Source organism: Chelonia mydas, chromosome 2 (assembly GCF_015237465.2).
Source record: "Chelonia mydas isolate rCheMyd1 chromosome 2, rCheMyd1.pri.v2, whole genome shotgun sequence".
Classification (NCBI taxonomy): domain Eukaryota; kingdom Metazoa; phylum Chordata; order Testudines; family Cheloniidae; genus Chelonia; species Chelonia mydas.
In genome coordinates, this window is record NC_057850.1 from 147,090,429 (window position 1) to 147,114,883 (window position 24,455).

The 24,455-nt window shown below is 41.2% G+C and overlaps 1 protein-coding gene across 1 annotated transcript in view; it reads left to right on the plus strand.

Moving 5' to 3' along the window:
* GALNT12 (polypeptide N-acetylgalactosaminyltransferase 12) overlaps positions 1–23,418 on the plus strand; it is an 89,844-nt gene extending 66,426 nt beyond the window's left edge. The window contains exons 8-10 of the mRNA XM_037893393.2: positions 8,493–8,606; positions 14,888–15,043; positions 21,677–23,418. Of these exons, the coding sequence (XP_037749321.1) occupies positions 8,493–8,606; positions 14,888–15,043; positions 21,677–21,814 (408 nt within the window). The 3' untranslated portion in view covers positions 21,815–23,418. The remainder of the gene's footprint in view (positions 1–8,492; positions 8,607–14,887; positions 15,044–21,676) is intronic.
* Positions 23,419–24,455: the final 1,037 nt, after the last annotated feature.

Here is a 24,455-nt window from a genome sequence, read left to right on the forward strand (position 1 = left end):
CGTGATTATAAGTCAAACCACAACAAGTCAGATTTGGTCAAATGAAATAAAAGCAAAACACATTCTAAACTGATCTTTACACTTTCAGTGCCCTTATAAACTTAGACGCTTTTCACCACAGGCTGGCTGGTTGCCCTTCAGCCAGGCTCTCCCCTTTGATCAGCGCTTCAGTCTCTTGGTGGTGATGTCTGTAGATGGAGGTGGGAGAGAGAGGAAGAGCATGGCAAACGTCTCTCCCTTTTATCATGTTCTTTCTTCCCTCTTGGCTATGCCCTCCCCTTCAGAGTCAGGTGAGCATTACCTCATTGTAGTCCCAAACTGACCAAAGGAAGGGGGGTGACTCACTCGAGAGTCCAACAGATCCTTTGTTGCTGCCTAGGCCAGCCTCCTTTGTTCCTGTGAGGCTGGGCAGGGTTTGTCCCATACATGCCCTGATGAGCTGTGAACTGCCCCTCTGTTCCTGGAGAGTTTTGCCTGGTCTTGTTTTAAGACATAAGGATACATTTTCAGCCTCATAACTATATACATGAAATTACAACCTATAACATTACTATAATAACAATGCTCAGTGCATCATGAGCCTTCTGAAGACACCCGACATGACAAACTTTGCATTGGATACAACACAATCATATTATAAGGATGAACATGGGGGTGCACGGTGTTCCCGTGTGATACAGAGTGTCACACAGACCCATTACATACTGAACAAAAGAGGTGATATGTTGGAACTTTACAGTACCCCATATGAAAGAGCACTTGGAATTGATCAGCAATTGTCCAATACAATCCTTTAGGACCTCTGAACAAGGAAGGAATACAGCCAGTCCAAAGCAATCTCATCCATTCCTTCCAGACTCATGCAGAACAACTGAGGAGCACAGGTTTGAGTTGTAGAACTAGAAAAAAATAGCTTTTTTTCTGGTAAAATGAGCACAGTTGATCAAAAGCATTGAGACAGTAACTCCAGTCCCTTTTCAAAACAGAACCTGCAACTCCAGTCCCTTTTCAAAACAGAACCTCACTTTGAGAGTCTGTACTATCTCTATTGCTACTGTCCTCCTTCATACAAAACTCCCATTGACTTCAGAGTTCTGCAGGATCAAGACTGTAGACTGATGATAAAAATGTTAAAGAACAAATAACCACATATACAAAGATAATAAATTCTTTAAATATTTCAGAAGAAGAAAATCTTGTTCTGCTAGATTAGAAACAAGTGAAAGGATCAGTCAAAGGTTAAAGAGCTTGCAAAGAAGCGAAATCATTTGTTTGCATTGATCTACATGACAGGAGATGTGCCAGTCTCTCTCATTAAAAGGTGAAGGTGAAACAAAATCAGAGAAAAAAGTATAACCAAAAACATAATAGGCAATTTGAAAAGGAAATTTTTATGAGATTGCATTCAGTAAAATTCTGATGGAACTAACAAATGAAGAAATTCAGCTGCTAACAAAAATGGTATTAATTATTGCGAACGGTTGCTATGTGCCTGACTCCAGTAAATGCTGTGTTTTAGGGTTCTTTTTAATGATCTCAGGCATAATTTCTCAATAAATGTATGCGATGGTAACCTTCCCATGCTGTTAAACTAAGCATGCAGGAAAAACTGCAAGTTACAAAAATGAGCTTTGTTTTTTAATCATGTTTCTTACATGAGGTAAATGCTAGTGATCTTACAACCAAAGCTTTCTCAATTTATTTACAAGCAAAGTTTTCTCTGTTTACTGACAAAACTGACTGCTTTGTAAGGACAGTTTCCGCAAACAAATGTTTGCACACATATAAAATAGAAGATAGGAAAAGGAAAGGGGGAGGGGAGACTAGGAGCGTTCTTTTAAGGATAGGTTGATAGTAGTTATTTTCAGTTTGAGACGAAAGTCATAATTCTTTCTGTAGTAAGCCTAGTTCCTGGTCCATGCAGAAAGACTGGAACGGAGGCTAGGTCCTGTTAGTGGATTAAGTCTCTTCCCTCACATCCCCCAATGACAGTAACTGGTATAAAAAGCATCAGATGAGCAAGCAAAACCAAACCTATGATTGGCTAGGCTTCCTGGTTGAAAACCAAGACTTTTTAACTTGGAATGGAAAATAAAACAAGACAAAGAAATCAAACCATACTAAATAAAAGAAACCTGACAAAAATGAAGAAAAGCACTAGTTTCTCTTTTTCCAGGTTAATCTGGGTTTTATACTGTAATTCATGGAAAATTTACAGACTGTATGTAGCAGTTCTTCCAGAGCGTTCCAGTTGGGTATATCATCCCAAACAATCTTAACTCAAAAGCAAGGCAATCTTGGGCAACTTCAAAACAGTCTAAATCAAATCCACGAAAGGTCAGTTTTCAAAATTAAGTTCAACAAGATTTCCAGCCAATGTCAGGCTTTCTTTAGCGTGACTTTGATTATATGATCTTCAGGATTTTGCTCAAAGTTCTATCTACAGTAATAATCCAGAGAATTTAAATTTGTCAGGTTTTCCTCCTCAAACCATATTCCTTGCTAGGAGAAGTCAGGGAACACATCGTACACACTAAGAGTTTGTTCTGTCAAGATAGTAACTAAGTGATTTTGTAAATCATCCAGATAATTCGTAGTTTGTGGTGACAGGCTTATAGAATGAGATCCTCTCCCAACGTGGAGATAAGTGAATTAAGATATATAATATTTTTGAATATGAGTTAGCAAGCACACAAGTCCTTGAAGGTCTCAGGGTGCCTTTTACAAGCCCCAAGTCTGCTTCTAAGGTACTGTGATTGTTCTCGAGGCACCCAGACTGAGAGTTACCTTGTTACCCTTGCCTCCAGCAAGAGGGAGCCTTTCTTGTGGTAGTTGGGTGTTAGCGACCTGACACCATCAGCCTTTCAGCCGCTCAAGAACTCTTCCCAGGGCTATGCCAGCCCTGACTTTGCCTTGCAAGTTAACGATAAGTGCACCCCAATCTCCAAGTCCTTATGAATCATTCCCTTGTGGTATCCAGCCCCTGAAACTGGCTGCTCACATAAATTCAACATCCTTTCTGCACCCAAAGGTGCAGGATACCCCATTTTACCTTTTTTACTTTACATCACCACTCCTGGAAGTCACATCGCTTGTGAGCACTTATAAAACAAAAGTAGGTTTATTTAAGAAAAGATAAAGATCTAACTCAGGGGAGGGCAAACTACAGCCCACGTGCTGGATCCGGCTCGCCAGGGCTTTCAATCCAGCCCACGGGATTGCCAGCCCCATGGCGCAGCAGGGCTAAAGCCAGCTCCCCGCCCCGCTCCCGGAAGTGGTCGGCACCACGTCCCTGCGGCCTCTGGGTGCGGGGGAGGGGGTAGAGGGCTCTGTGTGCTGCCTTCACCTGCAGGCACCACCCCTCGCAGCTCCCATTGACTGGGAATGGGGAACCATGGCCAATGGGAGCTTCAGGGGTGGTACCCACAGGCGAGGGCAGAGCACGGCGGAGCCGCCTGCCCCACCCCACCCCCAGCAGCTACTGCCAGACATGCTGGCCACTTCCGGAAGCGGAGCAGGGCCAGGACAGTCAGGGAGCCTGCCTTAGCCCCACTGCCACCCCGGAGCTCCGGGCCAGGGCCTGAACCCGTCCTGCACCCCAACCCCCTGCCCTGAGCCCCCTCCAGCACCGCGCACCCTTCCCGCACCCAAGCCCTTTGCTCCGAGCCCCTTCCTGCACAACATACCCGCTCCCACACCCCGCAACCCCTCCTGCACCCCAGCCCCCTGCCCCAGCCCTACATACAATTTTCCCACCCAGATGTGGCCCTTGGGACAAAAAGTTTGCCCACCCCGATTTAAATGGAAGTGGGAGAAAGTGATGGAAACAACTGGGCACAACACAAAACAAAATCATACAATGTGATATGGGTCTACACCTAAGTTCCCTGTCAGCTGCGCAGCCATGCAGCAGGCTCTTTAGGGATGCACAGGTCCCCTGGCCCAGCCCAGCGCCTCCAGAGCTGCCAGGGAGAGGAGCCCCTCCCTCGGCCTGGCCCAGGCCCGCTGGAGCTGCCGTGGCTGGAGAGAGGCACCTCTCACCCGGCCCCGAGCTGCTGCGGCAAAAGAGGGCTGGGGGGAGTCCTCTCTCCCCGCTGCAGCCCCGGGGCAGCCTGCACCCTAGCCAGAGCCCTCACACCCTCACACCCCAATCCTCTGTCCCAGCCCTGAACTCCCTCCCACACTCCGAACCCCTCGGCTCCACCCCCACCTCATATCACCTCCATATTGGTGCACATAACAAAATTCATTCTGCACATTGACATACAAAATTAAAGGGAACACTGGTCTACACTTAGCCTATTTGTTAGATAGGAAAGGTAACTATTGATTTCACCACAAAATTCATTTGTTTGCAGAGCCGTCTGGTTTCACAAGAACCAGAATACAAACGTTCATTAAAACCCCCCACTCCTTAAGGGGTTTCCTCAGTGAATGGACCCAGAGTGCCTTTCTCTACATGCTGTTATACTGAAACAGTCTTTTGTCTTTCTTCATAGCCAGGGTGATCTCCTGCCTGCTATAATGTCCCTTTTCGTGTCCAAATGGTTTCAGTGTTTGCTGTTGTCTTAGATGGTTTTCATTGCTTGCTCTGGGATATGGCAAGGGTGGACAACAGAACCTTGCCTTACCTCACCAGCTGACTAGGCAGGGGTGACAACTCCCTCTTGCTGGAGTGGGCCATCACTGAGACATATTGACTAATGGTGACTAATTTTTACTCCAAGTCCATAAAACATACTTTCAGTATAAATACATTATTTCTTAAATATTACCCATACAGAACTCTCTCAATGATAATGAATCTTGACAAGTTACAAGCTTTCTGTAGATACTTCACATGTTGCCCTTTATGGATAAATATCCTGTAATATGTGTTTGGTGTAGTTAGTTTGTCAGATCTAAGGTGAGAGATGTTTGCAAAGAATGGGGACCCTTTGCCCAGGGGTCTCTGTGTCACAGGTATGCCTTCAGAAAATCGCTATTGTAGAGATTTGCAGAGCTGATGCGTGGTGCTCAGTCCATACCTTAGCCCAGCATTACTGTTGATCTCACCTTGAGGTCTGATGTCCAGTTCAGGAAAGCAGACTTCCAGTCATTCTTTAGGTAAGAGAGCTGCGTCTGTCCTACCTCCTTGGTGTTTATCACTGCTTTTATCACTGTGGGGATCTGTAGTGATAATATCAAAAGGCAACAAACAGGTTATAGGATGTTAATACAGATCCAGACAAGACACCCCGCTCTCCATCCCTACTTCTTTGAAATCTGTTAGGCTTTGTGGAAGTTGAAGGGCACAAACACAGTTAGCCTATGATTTTTGGAGGGAGATTTTCAAAAGCAATAGGTGTCGGAAGTCTAACTCCTCTCCAAGTGACAATGAGCCAATGTTGAGCACTTTTTGACAATTCTGTCCTGTCTTCCTGTCAGAAATGGTCCCTAATATTTCAGAATATTTTAACAATTGCAGTTTATTACCTATCCCCACCCTCCAAAGGGAATGGTGACTGACTGTGGTTACAGAATACACAGCATGGAAGACAAAAAATTATGTAGGCAAAGAAACAATCAGAAATCCTGCATGGACAGAATTATTGACAACTTTTATGAGCTGAACTAAACACTTCATAAGGAGAACAAATATTTTCTTGTTTTTATTTTCTTTAATGCAGCATTCTACTAAAATATTAAGGTAAGTCACAGACAAATTTAAAATCCCATACTAAGTTTCTGTTTATACTCTTACTTTAACTCTTCTTGCATGATTCAAGCTTGTTTGTTACGTGTTGGAAAAAAATATTACGAGAGATTACATGAATGAATGGATATTATTATGGTACTATTTTTGTCAGCACAAAGCAAACTGTCTTCTTCAGTTAATGGGAGAATATAGTGTTTTCACAAACCCTCTCTCATCTGTTCCAGCCTTGGAATAAGAGACTGGTGAATTCATGCATAAATGGTTTTTAAACCTTTATTTTTGTGTCTGCAGTTTATGGGTGCAAATATCTGCAGGTGCACCTTGCATCATTTAGGTGCTTAGCACCTGGTTGTACCCATATATCAGGTTCTTAGATCTCTAAAAGGCCTACTTTATGGCTGTAAAATGACATTAGAAAATTCCTGAGTTCACAAAATAAGAGATCCAGTTATAGTCAGGCTTACGTACTGGCACTATATGTTAGAAGTTTGTCTGCACAACAAAAGTATGTGTGCAGGGGACACAAAGATGAGATGACACAATGATGGAGCATAAATACTACATAAAAAGTTGTTCTGAATTCAAATTTGAGGTAATTAGGCATCTTTTGTACAGTGTTTTTTCTTTTGAGTTTGCAGTTTCAGAACCCTGTTTAAATTTTCCTCTCCTTTATGTCTACAGCATACAAAGAAAGAGTTGTATGTATGTGCAGTAATTTGGTTTGTAGTTAACTTATGCACACAGACACAAAATAGTGTTGTGCCTAAAAGTCAATAATATTGTAGAATACACATGGCTAACTTAAATTGGGAGATAATCATTGTGATGTTTAATGGAGTATAGGCAGGAGAATATTTATGCTGGTCTGATGCAGTCTTGGTGACATCTTTGCTTGGAGCGGTCATCTGGGGAGTGACAGCTGGGGTGAATATTTGACTCAGTTGATCTTCCCATTGGAATAAGTGGCCAGTCTGGCAACACAATTAGATTTCTGAGTAGTACCTCCAACTCTGAAGTCAGTTATTGAGGGCAAGAGAAACCCATTTATTATTTTAGTTTATGTAAGAAAATTATCATAATTTATAATTCAGCATAACTTCAATCTGATATTCCTTCATATCAGATATTATAAGTATTGGGTGCAAGTGTTGGTGGGAGGGTTGTAATTTTTATAGTTGTTTCAAGCTTTGCTCAATTTTACTTTTCTATTTTTGTATGTAGCCCTTTACTAGTGTTAAATGTAAATCAAAATTTCTCTTGGTCAAACCATAATAATTTACAAAAGAGATAGAATAGGTTCTAATAAAACTGCCTTCAAACCAAGCCACTCTACAATAAAAAGGAAGCCAGGGAGACTTCCTTTAGCTCTGGAAAGCACCACTAAACTGCAAGGTTTACAGCTGCTCATATAGAGATCTATCATAATTCAAAATCACACTTATTGTTTAGTCACATGTTGATTAATGGTGTTAATGCACTCACCAGAATGGTGAGAAACATCTGGAGAAGGGTGTGCAAGGAGTGTTCTTGAGGCTAAAAGTATTACAGTGTAAATGCATACAAAAAAAGTGGAAAGAGGAAATTGGTAGTAGGTAAAAGTGGAGGAAAACAAAAGTAAAGAAAAATATTTGTGGAATACCCTTTCACTTGTTTTACTTTGATTTGTCCTAATTTATTCATGTCTATTCATTCTCTGCACCGGAAACTATGGATATAATTATCACCTAGTACTTGAGAAGGAGCAAAATTACACCTTCAGTAATCATAGGCACACTAAACCTGCCTCTTTTATTCTTTTATATGCGACATAATAGGATTCAGGTAAAAGGCATTTAGCTTTAATGTTTATTTACAGACGTTGTTTTGTTTCAACATTCGTTTCAGTGGGAAATATGTGACTGCGCAAAACGTATACATTTTAAAATTATTATTACGCCCTGGTTCAACTAATTTTCAAGTAACTTGATATTTTTATTAATTGGAAGTCCTTATTGATTTGCCTGTGGAATATTTTTTAATTAAAAAAACACATAATGTAATCTTTCTGCAAGTGTCAATAGCAGTAAGAAAGGCCGGGTTCAACACGATGACTAGTCATCCCTTTAAAAATAAATAAAACATTGGTTCAAGTCGCCATTGAAATTGTATCCACATGCAGATTTTAGGAACTTAAATCCTAAATACTAGTTGCCTTCACAGGGTTTTTCTCCACTCTGAAAGCACGTGAGAGTCCTTTTATTTTTTGAAAAATGAAATAAATCTCTATTTAAAGAACCAAAAAAAAAAAAATGAAATGACCAAAAAGAGAAAAAGAACTATGGAGGTATGGCAGACTTCCCGGGCTCAGTGGTTAATTGGCTAGTTTGCTGGAGGCAAAGGGGACACAGTCCCCACTTACCTAAACCTGACTCAGGAATCCAGTTAGATTATGTGGCAATCCAAGTGAGTGCCTCCCATACACTTCTGCCAGGCATGGCCCAGTCCAATCAAGTCAGCAATAGCAGGTCTGCTCCAATCCAATCTGTCAAAGTTGCTGCCACCAGGTCTGCTGCTGCCAGGTTCTGGTTCAGCAAAGCCAGCTGCACGACGTCTACTCTGGTCCACTGTTATCAGGTTCAGTTTTACAAAGTCACCTCTATCAGGTCTATTGTTGCCAGGCCCTGATTCAGTGAAACCAGCTCTACCAGGGTTCAGAACTGCAAGTGGGAAGCCTATAATACAACATGGGGTATGAAGTGACACAAATGTATCTACTTCAGGCTGATGCTTTAATATGTTCTTTTGTCTTATTTAGCTGCAAAATAGAGGAATGGCAAATTACTGCTTTGATTATAACCCTCCAAATGAACATGAAGTAACAGGGCACAGAATCATATTATACCCATGCCATGGTATGGGACAAAATCAGGTAAGATTTGTTTTTTACTTTAGTTATGACGAATGTTATGATTAACTGTCTTAGGATGTAGGATACAAAGTAAAAATGCTGCACAGTATTTCTGAGGGGACATGTGGCCACTGCAATGTGATCTTAGCCATTCCTCTTGGCTAAGCACCGTTCCTCTTTTTGGTTCCTCCATGAGATTCTGTTAACTTTCTTGTGTCCAACAGAAAACTGAAGTCAGGTTTTCACAGTTCTAAGTTACATTTGGAAGATAACTAGGCCATGTTGACCCATGTAAGTCTCTCCACATCTGTCAAGCAGTTGTACCTTTTAAAATGTGTTCTCATCTGAATACTTGTCTAACTTTAATATATACATATTAATTGCCCTCCTGGGTAAAGGTGTTTCTTCTAAACTCCCTGAGAACCTGATCCTTTCTCAGCTTTGGTTTTTGCTTTCTAGGTTTGAAGCCTGTTAGCCTCACCATACATCTCATAGTTTGAACTACCAAGTACAAAAATTGCTTTAGTTTTGTGTACAGTTTTGGTCTGTCTACATACAGTCATGAGACTTTAACCTTCTGAAAGTGTTGCAGGGCTCCAGGACTGTAATAACTTAAGATATTTGAGTAAGTAGTCTTTTAATGCTGGGGTTTCGCATGGCTCTAATGAGGACTGATTGGTGCCTCCACATGCCAGCACTCTTTCTGATGTATTGGTGTATCAGCCATCCTGGTATGTTTTCTGGTTCCTTCCAGGACTGAGGCGGTATGGCGTGCCCATTGTGGAAGGGGTGGTAAAATATCTAGGTGTATGATTGAGAGGTAGATGAGTGTAAGTGTGTAGCAGGAGGGACTAGAAAACTTGGGCAGGTGGCTGGGTTTGGGGAGGTGAACAGGGACACGTTATTCCAAGAAGGATAAATAGTTTCAGAGGAGCACCAGAGTTGAGGAAGGTCATGCAGTTTACCAGTAACCTTTGTAAACTTCTGGAAACTGTCTGACTGTGAAGAAAATTAAAATATAAAGGAGTATGAGCAAAGCTATCTTCAAGGGGAAACTTTCAATACAGAATTCATTTTATCTTCTTTTGGGGGGGAGGGGGGGAGGAAGCATCCCAAACTTCCATTGAATTTAATTGAGAACAGAGTTATTCCTGCCATGGTTTATCATGTGGCAGTAAGATTTATTACAAGTAGCTATATTATCAGTGTTAGTATTTAATAGTATTGGTTGTTTAGGCTGCAGCAGAGGCCAAAATGTGTGGGTACTTTCTAAAGACAGGAAACAGTCCCTGCCCTGAAGACAAAGACAGATGAAGGTTGGGGGTGTAGTCATACATCATAAAGCCAAGGGATTTGGGTGAGGTTAGGCACATCTTAGATTTTAAGCACATTAAATGTCATCCCTTTCCTTGTTCCACAACTCAATCTCCTCCCACAACACACTGTCTCAAATGAGTAGTTCAGTGAGATGATTAATGAAATAGATAAACAGATAATTTAGTCAGCTAGTTTCTTGTTAGGAAGAAGTGACTACTTCCATGGATTGACATCAGAGATAATCACATCCATAGGAATGGATGAACTCCAAAAGGCACTCATCCAGTAATTTTATAGTCAGGGGTTTCTGTTCCTTTTTAGTATATTTTCATATTCTAATGAAAGTTTTTCAACAAAAACATATTAATTTAAGCTTTGTTCCAATAGAAAAAAAATGCCAGTGTAAAAGGGCAAAACCAATAGAGAGAACTATTATTTTCATGCTTTTAAAAGGTTATTGTGACAGGATGACATTTTGCAATTATTCTTTTTCTTGATTAGAAATAAAAGAAAATTAACTCTCATTCTGTTGTGAAGGTATCACAATATAATGCCCCCTGCTGGCTCCCAGTCTTCCTATGCAGTCAACAGGAACTGTAAAAGGCACATCCCCGACAGACAGGCCAGCCCCTGCCAAATTTCAACTCCTTGCTCCAAAACATGGGGGCACTCACAGAAGAGGTCACCAGAATTTGTTAATGTTGCACAGTGGGGTGGGACTCCCAAGTTCAAGTCCTTGCTCCAATGACTACTTAATTATTTATAAAAATGGAACAGCATTAACCTAAGAGGTTAGGAGTCCTCTCCAGAATATCCCATAGACCTGTGTCTAGGACACTCTTCTGCAACATGGGAGTTCCAAGTTCAAATCTCTTTTCCACGCAGGCAGGAGGGGAAATTGAACCCAGATCTCCCACATCCCAAGTAATTACCCTAACCACTGGGCTAAAAGTTATAAGGAGGGTGGCATCAGTCTGAGTGGGGTATAGAAGGAAGATATTTGGATTCATTGGGGAAAGGAGGTGAGGCCAGTGTTGACTGCAGTAGCTAATCCATTATTGTTTGGAGTTGTAGGAGCCAAATCTGCTTGGATGCAAGTCTGAAAGCATTCTGAACACCACTTCCAGTCTGGGAAGTTTTGTCACAGTGACGGGTTGTAGCTGGCCTTTGGGTTCGAACCCTCAAGAGTCCAGTGCCTTTCTCAGTATGGTTAAGAACCAGTGGTGAGAGATAGCACTGATTAGGCTCAGCTGGACATTACTGTTTCACAACTGATCAGTTTTAGACAAATGGGGAGTGGAAGGGTGGAATGTAAAAGCCTTCTGGTTTTGTGAGCAGGTCCCTGAGAAGGGAACATAAGGCAGCTTATGTCGACCTAATTATGTCAGTGTACACACAACTGCCGTATCCCACCAATGTAAGTGCCCTACTACACTGACATCATAACTCCACCTCCACGAGAGGCATATTGCTTATGTCAGTGTAGTTGGGGTGATGCAGTGTCAGTGTAGACAGCTGTGTTACTTACATCCTCTGTTGACTGTCTTGTCAGTTTCACGGCTCCAGAAGCCATGAAATTGACAAGAAAGCCAGGTAGCTAGAGCCTGGCTCCCCACTCCCAGCTGGGCTGCTGACAGGAGGCTCCCCGCTCAGGGAGTTGAGAAGCCTGGGTGGCTGACCCCCACTCCCGACTAGGAGCCGACAGCCAAGGGGACTGCTGGGCTCCTGGCAGGGAGCTGAGAGCCCTGGCTCTCAGCCCATGGAAGTGCTCCTGGTGAGGGTGCACACCACCGACAGAAGGAGGATAGTATGGACATCAGCCATTCCAGGAACTACCCCAGTAGTTCCACACTGTTAGGGAGTGTTTGCTGAATGTTTCAGTAATGGAGGAGTGGAGGCTGGAAGTCTATGAGAAAGAAGTAGGGAAAGATATAAGTTAAGGACCAGCAGTCCACATCTCTCTCTCTCTCTCTCTCTCTCTCTCTCTCTCTCTCTCTCTCTCTCTCTCTCTCTCTCTCTCTCTCACACACACACACACACACACACACACACACACACACACACACACACACACACACACACACACACACACACACACACACACACACACACACACACACCCATCCCCAACTTTATTATCTATCCAAGCCTAGTGAGCCCTGCCGCATCCTAGAGAAAGCCTTTCCTTCTTTGCCCCCATCACCCAAACTAAAATACCTCATGTATTTCCCTTGCCTAATCTCCTAACTTGCACAACCCTCTTTCATTCCTGTAACATGCTGTTGGGGGCACCCAGAGCTGTGAGCCACTGTGTTACCTCTGCCTCAGCAAGAGTGAACTTTGCTGGAGATTAGATTATGTGTCAGCTCCTTTCCCCACTGGTCTGTCTTCTTCACCAGCAAACTCCTCAAGGCTCTGCCAGCCCAAACCGTGCCTGAACAATCAGTGAACTCCAGCCCCTGAGCTCCTCAGAGACGTCTCTCTGCAATGCACAGCCCCTACCACTGTACATTCATGGAAGATATTAAGTTAATTTCTCTTTTAAAGAGTCAGTGCGTTACAGTTTATCAACTTAACTGGGGTAAACACACCCCTCCCTTGAAACATAGCACTGTGTTCGTTTACAGTAAAAAATAAAACAAGTTTCTTAACAGAAGGACATAGGGTAGGTGGTACCAAGTAGAAGGAATAAAGGATGAAATGGTTACAAACAAACAAAAGTAAAAATACGCTTTCTAATGGCTAAGACCTAACTTAAGCTACAGTCTTTGTTCTAGATAGTTTCCTCACCACCCTTCCTTTCCCAGCAATAGCTGATTAAGGCTTTGTCTACACTGGCACTTTCATCACTAAAACTTTTGTCACTCAGGGTGTGAAAAAACACCTCCCTGAATGACAAAAGTTTCAGAGACAAAAAGCACCAGTGTGGACAGCGCTTTGTCAGTGGGAGCCATGCTCTTGGCGACAAAGCTACCAACCCTCGTTGTGCGTGGTTAGAGGCCACACAGCGTACCTTAAAACCCGAAGTCTTTCTGTGTACTCTTATATCTCAAAATCTGCCTTTGTTTTCAGGTTCAAATTGATCTCCTGGGGTTCAGTGTCCTCAACATGAGGGAATAAAAAATAAAATCAAGAAATATAACTTGACTCTCCTGCATGGGAATGTGTGGTGTGCTAATCATGACTATTGATATTTCCATTATTCATATATTTGAGATGATTGGTGGTGTAAACCATGTTGCAAGTAGAGCTGGCTGAAAATTTTTCAGTGGAACAGTTTAGCATCAGAAAATGCAGTTTTATAAAAATTCAGACATTTCATTGGAAAACATGTCAATTTCAACAAAATGTTATGGGAGGGTGAGTCAAAATGTAGTTTCTACTTTCTCATTTCAATAATGTCAAAATGTTTTGTTTCAATATTATTGTTTCAATTCATCTTGTTTACATTAATTTTAAAATTATATATTTAATATTTTATATTATAATGTTTCAGCATTATCAAAATGAAATGTTTCTATTGTTTCAAATAAAAAGTTTTCATTCCATAAGAAAATTCGACATTTCGTTCCAATTCTTTTTTTTTTTAGTCAGCATTTCCCACAGAACAGAAATTTCATTTTCTGGCAAGTTCTAGTTTTCAGTTACAAAGTGTTAGGCTCTTGCAATGTGGCTTCTGGAAGTTTACGTGATTGATAAAATGTGGTCCTCCAGCAGTTCTCTTCTGTGACTTTTTAAAAGTATTTTTAAATTACTTTCCACTTGTCTTTCTACACTAGAATATTTTATACATATTAACACTGGGTGCTGTTTTCAATTGTTTCAGGTATGTTTGCTTCCATAAAGCCTCAGTCATACTTCCTAAAACTGTTTTGTAAATGGTTTTCTCTTTCTCTTTGTAAATAGTTTTTAACACTGGGGCAGCTGCACTGATAACAATGTGTATGATATTTTCTGGGGTGGATAAGTCTCTTATCTTACCATAGTAAGTATAACTTAGTCCCCCTAAAACAATTTAAACATCCCTCACATCCATGCACAATAGTGCTAAAGATGATTTACAAGCATGCTAAATACAAATAATTATTTAAACTTCCCCAGTCCCCTTTGATGAAGTCCAAATTTTGGCAAAAATCCGTGATAAATATCACTGTAGCTCCAGGAAAAGCAGGAAAAAAGTTTTTGTTTTTTTTTAGAATTCCTAGCAAATTTCTGTTACCCCAATTATTACCATTACAGTGTTTTCAGCCTTATAGGCACAAGAAGTGAGTTGCTCAGGAATGCAATCAAAACTGGATTATAGAGTATCATACAATAACCAACGCCACACAACTTCCTTAAAATCCTATTTATGTTTAAAAGAAACTGTACCTAATTTTGCTTAGAATATCATCCTGAAAATTGACGTAGTGAAATGCACTTCATCTTGCATACTGTAAACTGTAATTGGAAACAAGTTTTTGATCAAACTGAACATTTTAATGTTTCAATGAGCAACCAACTCTTTAATTAAAAATGGCATTATTTGTGACACTAAAATTATGGAGGCCTAATCTCAATCTATAAACTAGTCTCCATCCCACTGTAGTGATGATATAGGTTAAAAACTATTGCATTACAATCAAACTTTTAAATCAACCTGTAAGATTTGTAACTTTTTCAGTGTAGGGAACTCTGCTTTCCTTCATGTTTGTTCAGCATTTAGCACATTGTGGGTGCAACCAGAAACAATATGTGGTGATAATACTGCTGCAGGATTGATTTCCCATAGAAAGTAAAGTCAGTACTAGTAGTCAAGACTCCTGGAATGAAAACTCTGAACAGAATTTCTCTCCAACTCTAAATGAACAGACAATTCTAAGTGACCTTTTTAGCACATTGATAGATGGAAATTGTTACCTTTACTGCATCCTTTTTTCTAATAAAATGCTTTTTGTTTGCACATGTAAAATTAATATCCTTTGTTTCCTCTCTGGGGTTGGCAGTTTTTCGAATATACATCTCATAATGAAATACGTTACAACACCCGGCAGCCTGAAGCCTGTGCAGCAGTTGATTCCGAGACTGACTATTTGACAATGTACTTGTGTCAAGACAGTGTTCAAAATATTCCTGAAAATCAGAAATTTGTTTTCAGAGAGGTAAGCGTGTCAGTTTTTTAACTTTGTTGTTTCTGGTCATCATGCAAGCAGCACAAACCCAGTATATGGATTGGGGTATTACATCCAGAGCTCTTAGATAGAAACCATTCTGATGAATTGTCTATCAATCCAAAATTATGTTATTAATTGTTTGTAAAAGTAGCCTACCTCTTATGTGGTGCTAGCATCTGGAAGTGAGTCCATTTTCAAATCACAAAAATTCATAATTTTCTTACTATCTGAATACAAAACAGGTGAGACTCGGAAAAAAATTCTTAAACGGCCCATTTTTGGCTGAAGAGTCTTGGTATGGCCATGGGGGAGGGAGCAGGGTGAGTGATGATATGTGTGGGGGAAAGAGTCTTGGGAAAATGGGCTGTGGGATGAGCCCAGTCCCTCTGTGCTGATGGTGCCTGATTGCAGGGTCTTAGTACCTGTCTTAGTACCTCCAACTGTATTATGTTGGCATTGTGATGCACCAGTTCTGGGAGAGTATTTCGGGTGCTTGTTCCACCTGACCCTCACTCATCTACCCCCCACATAGTCTCTTTGCTCCTATTCCCCCCCACACACAGCAGCTTGTCTCCACACACCCCTTGTCTCCCCGTCTTCCTTTCACCATACCACTGTCTCCCAACCCCATCGCCCACCACAGAAATGCCTCTGCCTCCACCCACACTACTGCCTGTTGCTGTTTCTGCCATTCTGTCCCTATCTTTCTGTGTCCCAAGACTTCCTTGCCAATTTCCTGCTCCCTGCTGCCTCCATAGACCTTATGCCTCACTCATTGAAGTCCCCACTATCCGTGCCCACTCACTTGCCCACCATTTTTCTCTGCCCTCCCCTGTCCAAAATCCCCTTCCCCTTACATTCAAATACATACGTCCCCCTATACATCACTTGTATTACCCTCTCTTTGCCCATATCGACAGCATCTCCTGCTGCCATACCTACTTCCTGCAACCTCTGGGTATCCCAAGGCTGCCCTGCCACCCCATGGTCCCTGTTACCCCCGCAATCCTTTTATCCACCAATATATACCTCCCACATCCTGCTGTCCAGGAAGCATACCTGCTACCCCAGCCGTCACACATACCCCATAGCTCACAGTCCCTTGATTATCCTGCCCCCCCCAGCCCCCGATCTACAATGCCCCAGAACCTCCTTCTTCACCCAAGCCCTCAGCACCCTCCCCATACAGTCCCTGCTGCCTTCCCCACCACATCACATCAAAACGTGCCCTGCATCAAAATGTGCCTGTTCACCATCTTCACCTCTGGCAGTGTAATGTATGGAGTTTTTGACAAGTATTGGGAGTCCATCAAAATGGTGCCACCACCCCACTTTTCACTTTCAGCCCAGAGGAGGGCACATTTTGATGTGCTGCTCTCCCCACTGCCAGAGCCTTTCCGTGCAGCAGGAAAAGACTCCCACCGGGACACTACATTGCTAAAAATCGTAATGTAGATGGGGAAGGGACTGCTTGGCCATATAGAGAGCTGTGTTGGGTACATACCCACAGGGTTCAGGTGTTTTTACTTATCTAAGCAATGCCTTACTGTCTACACTGCTATTTATACCCATGCTAGAGGTTTGTATAGTGTATGTACTCTATGTGCTGCCATAAGGAGTGTGCAGTGTAGACCTATCCTAAGATGACACATATTTAATGGGTCCCAGACACTTCAGAAAAAGCAAGATTTGAGAAAAATGTGATTTGAAATACTTCCAAGTTCAGTGCATTCAGAAGCACTTATTTTTAAAACTAATGTATTAATTTTGAGCCAATAAAATCCTCTCCCATGGCTGTTGACTTCATCACATCATTCCCTTTGAATCCCTACCCTAGCTCCCCATCTTCTGTTGCATTACATTTAAGCTACCAGTCACCACCTTCAAGGCTTTCTTTGAATCTCTCCCTTTCTACCCAGGGGTGAAAGTAGGTCGAGTGACTTAACGGCATGCTGGGGCCAGCTCTGGCCCCTGGAAGGGGCAGGGCCTAGGGTGGAAGGGGCAGGGCTGGGGGGTCAGAGCCAGCCCCAGCCCACCCTGTAAGATAAGTGCCCCCCCCATCCCCCACCAGGGTAGCAGCAGCAGCCCAGGGCTCTGGGGGCTATTTAAAGGGCCTGGGGCTCCCCTGCTTCTACTGCCCCCATCCATTAATTAGCTGCCAGAGCCCTGGGGAAGCGGCAGGGCTCCAGCGGCTATTTAAAGGACTGGGGCGGCAGAGGCAGCTGGAGCCCCGGCCCTTTAAATAGCCCCCGGAGCCCTCGCTACCCCAGGGCTCTGGGGGCTATTTAAAGGGCCTGCAGCTCCCCTGCTTCTACTGCCCCGGTCCTTTAAATAGCCGCCGGAGCCCTGGAGTAGCGACACCAGGGCTCTGGCAGCTATTTAAAGGGCCAGGGCGGTAGAAGCAGGGGAGCCCCGGGCCCTTTAAATAGCCATCGGAGCCCTGCAGCCACTACCCCAGGGCTACCAGCAGCGGGGCTCTGGAGGAAATTTAAAGGGACTGGGGCTCCAACCACTGCTGGGAGCCCCAGGCCCTTTAAATTGCCCGCTGGGGAAGCCAGGCTGACCCAGTACGGTGCACCGACTCTTGCCAGTACGCCGTACCAGGGCATACCAGCTTACTTTCACCTCTGTCCCTACCTAACTTCCTTTTTTGAGCTTCAGGTGACCTCCTGCCACAAATACTGATAATAATACATTTGTACTGGGAATTGTTACTGAAAAAATTACTCAGCTGAATAATGTAGTGTGACAGGACAGCAACGATGCTATAATTAAGGTTGGGTTCTTTTTTGCATTTAAAATAGGAGCTCAGACTCTTTTGTGGGGTCTGCAGTTAGCTGATGGAAAATATGATTTACATTGTTTCTTCCATTCTCCAGTGCAGCATGCACAAGCCTTTTTGAGCAGGTTAGGAGAGGAATTAGAACACTGCCATTTGTCATATGCCCCCATGTGATGTTTTGTGCATCCAAAACTGAGAATCTCCAGCTGTAGAATGGAAAGTTCTTACACTCTTTTAGGGGAAAAGGTAGGACAGAGGTAAAATTGGAGGATAGAATTGATATGAAACTGTAAAATTGCACTAATTTATCAGAGATTGATAACAGAGGTCATAGCCTGTCATTAAAAAGCATTTAGGAAAAGCTTATATAAAGAGGGGGGAAATGCATTTTGCCATGTAGAGGCATAATTATGGGAATCCTTAATGATGTGAATCAGAGTTTGAAGAATCATTCTCTAGAAAAATGAAAGGAACAGAATGAAGAAGAGATGAGGCTGCAGTCACTACAGGAGCAGAATTGGTTGTTTGTTGCATTTTTGTTTATGATGTTTGTTACATGTGTTGGCTAAAGATGATGCATTTCATAAGCAGCTGTGAAGTAGCTGTATTGTTTTTCAACAGAACTTAAATGTTGTTTCCCTAGATATTTATGTTTGTGATGTTGGTTGTTCATCGTGAGAAACTTTAGCCATTAGACAACATAATGGTTTTGTGTGTGGATGTTATTAGGTTCAGTATTATGTTCTGACATGTATACTCTAGATGTTGGTAATAATGTACAATAAGACCGTTAATATTGTGACATGTATTGAAAGCGATGGTAATTGCCTGATTTAAAGACATGAGGCCTGATCCAAAACTCATTGAAGTCAGTGGGAAGTTTTCCATGGACTCTGATGGATTTTAAATCAGGTCCTAAGTAAATAATGAGTAAAAACTAAAAAAAGGACCTCTGGATTTGGCCCACAAATTTTATGCTGTCAATGATAATTACATTTTTCTTGTGCTAAAATTTATACAAGATGGTAATGTTTTACCAAAATTATTTCCAAATCAGAAAATTTTTGCATTTTGCAATAGACAACTGTTAATAGTTCATCCCTGGGCTTGTCTACATGGTGGGGTAACACACATTTACATGACAGTGATTTCTAAAGCGCACTAGCATGTTGTTCATTAAGTGCTCTGTGTAGATGCTGTTGGTGCATGCCAAGGTAATTTACTGCTGTTGAAACGGTACTACATTAAAGTGCAGTAGGGAACCTTTAGTGCACACCAGCAGGGTCTATACAGAGCAAATCAGTGTTCAGCATGTTTGTGTGCATTACCCCACTGTGTAGACAAGCCCTCTGTGAGACCTTGTTCATTATATGTATGAAAAATTCCACTGAGAACCCAATCTGATTGCAGAAACTCTTACTGAAGTCAGTGGGAGCGCCAAACACAGGCTTGCAGGATCAGGCTGTTCGTAAGAGGAAACTAGGTAGTAATGGGAACAATTATATAGATTTTTTTCTTTAATTCCCTTTCTACAGATATCTGTTTAAGGGCATGTATTTTAAGTTGTATAATATATGCTGTAATGATATCTGATAAGTGTGCACTATAAATTTGCTTTTTTTATTTTCAAAATAGTGTGATCTGTAATATAGGAAACAAACAAAAGAGGCATCTTTTGACCGATTATTAGGTGAACTCCAATTTTATAGGCAGTAAATATTCTCACTTTCAAATCTCCCTGTTTTAGTTAGGTCATAGCTAATGAAGAAAGTTTGCCCAGATTCCAGCATATCCAAACAAGTGGATGTCTAACAACTGAAAACAGGCACAATTTCACTAACTCGGTGGTGTAATGTCCCAATGTGTTTATCTGTAGGATTTGGTTGTATATATCTTGGCCAACTTTCAAGACACCTATGGGGAATGGTGAACATTTGAATGTGTTCTTTGGGGTACATGGAGTTGTGTCTAGGGGTCAGTAATCTCTTTGGGCTCTTATACCATGCTCATCTAAACCTAAATTCACAGCTGTTGAAATAAGTTTCTTTAAGACAAACTTGGCCTTCAAATTACACATAACTACCATGGAAATCCATGGTAGTTGTGCATGTGATCATAGTGCAGGATTTGGTCCATTCTTTTAATTAAACTAGCATACCTTAGAAAGGGGGTATTTACCAGTAATTATGGTTCTTTGAGGGATGCCTCTGCATGTTCACACTCATGAGATTGAAGGTGCCTGCTCTGCAGTCTTCCATGTACAAGCATTGCTTCAAGGCATCAGATGTTTGGGGACTTAAAGCTAGATAAGGGAAGTAAGTGTAAGTCTCAGTTCTTTTCTTCTGAACTCCAGAATCCAGAGATGTGTAAGAATTCTGAGGGAGGGGGGAGATAGATAGAGAGTATGAATATGCAGAAGCACCCCTTAAAGATACACAGTAACTCGTAAGTAACTTCTCTTCTTTTGAGGACCTCTTCGTATACTCATGAGAGACTAGCAAGCAGTGCAACCCAGACAGAAGATGGGCAAAAGAGTGGCATAAGTACTGTAAATTCTGTCTGCTCAAGCTAACATCATAGAGGAACTCTGACACCACCTTTGGGAGGAACTTAGGATAATCTTTTAGTACTGCTTTGTTTTTGTAAAACAGTAAGTGGTGGGTCAAGCCATCAAAGCATGCAATTCACTCACTTTGTGTTCTGAAATAAGGGCCACTAAAAAGGCCATTATAGATAAGTGGCACAGTGAACACTCATACAAAAGTTCAAATGGCCTTCCCAGCAGCCTGATCCGAATGAAGTTTAAGTCCTGTGTTGGCACTGGGACTTAAACTAGTAGATATTGGTCAACCCTTTCAGGAACCTGGATTCCATGGGCTGAAGATGGAAAAACCTTCAACAGGAGAGGGATAGGCCAACATTGCAGATTTGTTGACACTGATGGATGTCAGAATCCTTGATTTTTAAAATGTAACAAGTAGTCCACTACTGGTGGCAAAGAAGCAGAGCGCCAGCAAAAACCTGTTTTCCCCTCAGAACCAGTGCATCTGCACCAGCATCTGAGGTATTTGTTGCCTTTTGGAGCTAAGAGAGGTTGTGGCATAACCTGGAAACAGCTGGGTCCTGGAACCTCCTCTTGGACTGGGAAAGGGGACTTTGATTTCTCCACAGTTGGATATGTAGCTTCCTAGGAACCTAATTTCTTGGCAGGCATTGCTGATGGAGTTGAGGTTCGCTCGGATTAACTCGAGACTCCTGTAATCAGAAGGCCTTAAGTGTCAGCTTGAAGTTCCTTGGGGACTCTGTGTATGAAGAGCTGGCAGACCTTGCATCCATCCAAGGCTTGCATTACCCTGAAGCAAAATAGGCATCTAACTTCTCAAAGATTCTGGGCAAGAGACACACCTGGAATAGAGGTACAACTAGAAGTATGGCCACCTAAACAAGATGAGTAAATTACCTTAAAAATTATACAGAATTCCTAAAACTACCAACAGAAATAAAAACTATTTACAAAATAAGCAAAAAGCTAAAGATTTTTGTCAAACAAGGTCATACGAGCCGGAAGCCCGTAGGTTCCTTTATCCACAGCTTGTGCCAGTAAGAAAGGAATTGAGGTTCTTGGGCCCCAGTGCTGCAAAGCAACATTCATGTAAACCCAAAAGACACAGTTTTTGACCTTGGCATCAGGCTCCTTGGATTCAATGCAGTGCTCTTAAGGAAAAGTATAAGTTTAGATATAGATGTTTCCTGTTACATTTAAAATATGGTAAAATTTAATTAATAACTCTAATTTTACGACTGTGCTGTAAATCATAATTTTCCATCATCTTTTGTAGGATGGTACTTTGTTCCATGTACAAACCCAGAAGTGCCTACAAGCCGAGTCTAACTCTTACAATGGAAATCCAGCACCATTATTGCGACCATGTAGCAATTCAGAATACCAAAAATGGTTCTTCAAAGAAAGAAGTTGATCCAGATGTCATCAACTGTATGGCTGAATATGAAAATGTTAACTTTCTAGTCAGAGCTAGGAAATCTGTGGAAAAATTACATAGCTGATCTATTTTTGTATGAAAAGAGTTGTAACTTGTTTACAAGTTGTAAACCTTGTTTTCTGGAGCACTAAAAGGCATTAAGGGTTGAACTCTATTGAACGGGCACTGTGAATAAACTGTGCTGCAGAAATCTCCTCTTCCCCTGTTCTCTTTACTTGGCAGCTATACTGTTTCTAAAATGTTTTATGCTTTTCCACACGTGACTATATTTTTTTAACCTACTGTGTGCAAGTAAGGAAGTGAAAGTAATTGCACTAATGCTATCTGCCAGTAACTTTAAAATGTTTATTTTTCTAAAACATTCTACAGTGGTGGCTTTTGAACAGATATTAGTTAAGGATTCTTCTTTTAAATTCCAAAAATGTAAATTTAGGTCAAATTCTGCCCTGAGATGTGAAAGTCGAGCAGAGATCTCATTGAAATCAACATGGAGTTGCATGTCTACATCTCAAGCCAGACTAGGTCCTAATAATTTTGCACAAACACTCCAGATTGCACATATTTGACTGAATGTCATAACATTTTAAATGTTCATGGTACTTGACAGATTCCTAATAAAGCTGCTTAAGGTTATCTTTGGAGTAAAATTAGTGATTAATTACTGATCTTTCATTAGTCTAAGAAATAAAGCACCAATATTAAAAATGACTTTGTGGGAAGAATTAAATTCATATGGGGCCCAATTTTAGAAGTGTGCTATGTACTTTAAATGGAAGTTCTGCATGCACAAATCGTTCAAGATCAGACTCATAGTAATAATTACTCACACTAAAGCTTTAATTCAAAGTTCAGTTTTTAAGCAAATACATTTAAAAATGGATAACTTCAGTTTCATTGATACTGTTAATGCACTCCTTTTCTACAAAAATCATTAAAACAAATTATTTTGTAGTACATTTAAGTGATAATTTTTGTAATTGATGCTAATCTAAACATTTGTCTTCGTGATTGTAATTGTTTTCTAAGAATTTTGATTATGAATAACAAGCTGTTCAATTCATCATGTACATTCCTGCTGAAAGTCTGGATATTTAATTAGCATCTATACAAGACGCTGTCTGCTTAGTGCATAGGAATTGCCATATTAAATCAGACAAGTTATCATAGTCCAGTAGTTTGTCTTTGACAGTGGTAAGGAACAGATGCTTCAGCCCATAAAGCAAGTTTCTTCCTTATCTCTGTCAGAGGTCCACTTATGTGCTAAAGCATGAGTGTTTATATCTCTTCCAAAATACTTAAATTTATTCTTTTATCCTTACTTTTGTAATTATGGATGTTCTTGTTATCCATATAAACATCCATACCTTTTCTGAATCCTGGTGAACTCATGTCATATTTGCATACTTATTTTATGATTGTTGGGGACTCTGTGCCTTTAGAGGATATGTATGTAGGTTCTTCCAAGATTGTAGCAAAACTAATGTTTTTATAAGCACCTTTACAATTCTGCCTCTGTGGATTTGGTTGATGAAACTGATATTGGATCTAATAAAATAATTTGTGAATTAATAGTTTAGAAACTCTTTTGTAAGTAATTCTTTCTTGCGGTCTCAATACTTTTCTCTTAGAATTTCTCTGATCTTTTGGCCCTGATCCTTCTAACATTTAAGCACATAGGAAAAGACAACTGTTCTATCTTACACTCTTGTTAATTCTTTTTTCCTTATAACCTCTCTCCTTGCTCTCCCTGTTTGTATACAAATTGCACTAGTTTTAGTCACCTGCTGGATCCCAAATTAAAGTAAATTACACTACTTTATCACTAACCATTTACAACTGTTTCCTTACCCACTTACATTGCCATTAGGCTCACTATTGAATTTGTCCCTTGATACCTAAAAATCTACAAAGAAATAGGGTAGTGGCTTCAGTCCGGTATATATAGTACAGGAACAAATAAAGGAGCTGACTGTGTTTGTGTGCGTGAGAGAGAAAGAGAGGAAGAGACAATAAAATAAAAGTGTGAGGTAGCATTGCAGTAGTTGTGAAGGGACTAAATAGAGGCTCAAACTCATTAGCACTTTTGTTCACTGGCTAGTAGCACCTGTGTTCAGTTTAAAAAAAAGCCATTCTGTTGGATCCACAAATAAAAAACAGATGCTGGCACAAGAGAGAGGTGTTAAAATTAAAGCAAGATTATCTGGTCACTTTTGTTTCCTTCTGGTACTTTTAAAAATTGTATGACATCAATCAGTTAAAGAGCCATATACTGTATTACAGTCCATACACGCACAGATCTCCCATTGAAGTCTTTGAGTTTTCATGGAGTCAGGACTTTAGGATTTCACCTGTAGGTGGTGATATGCAAAGATGAAGGAAAAACAGACTTCACAACAGAATTGTACAGGGAGAAATCCTGCTGCCTCATCTGAACCATCTGTTAAGAAAAGCAGTGAGGTTTAGGTTTCCAGTAACATAAAATTGCATAAAACTTCTGTTTATTCACACAGTGCATCCTCTGGTTTGAGGAAACGACGAGGTAACTATATATAAATTCACCACAGAAGCAACCATGGGATAAAAATTTGATGCACTCCAGGCTCTTCACTTAGAAGTC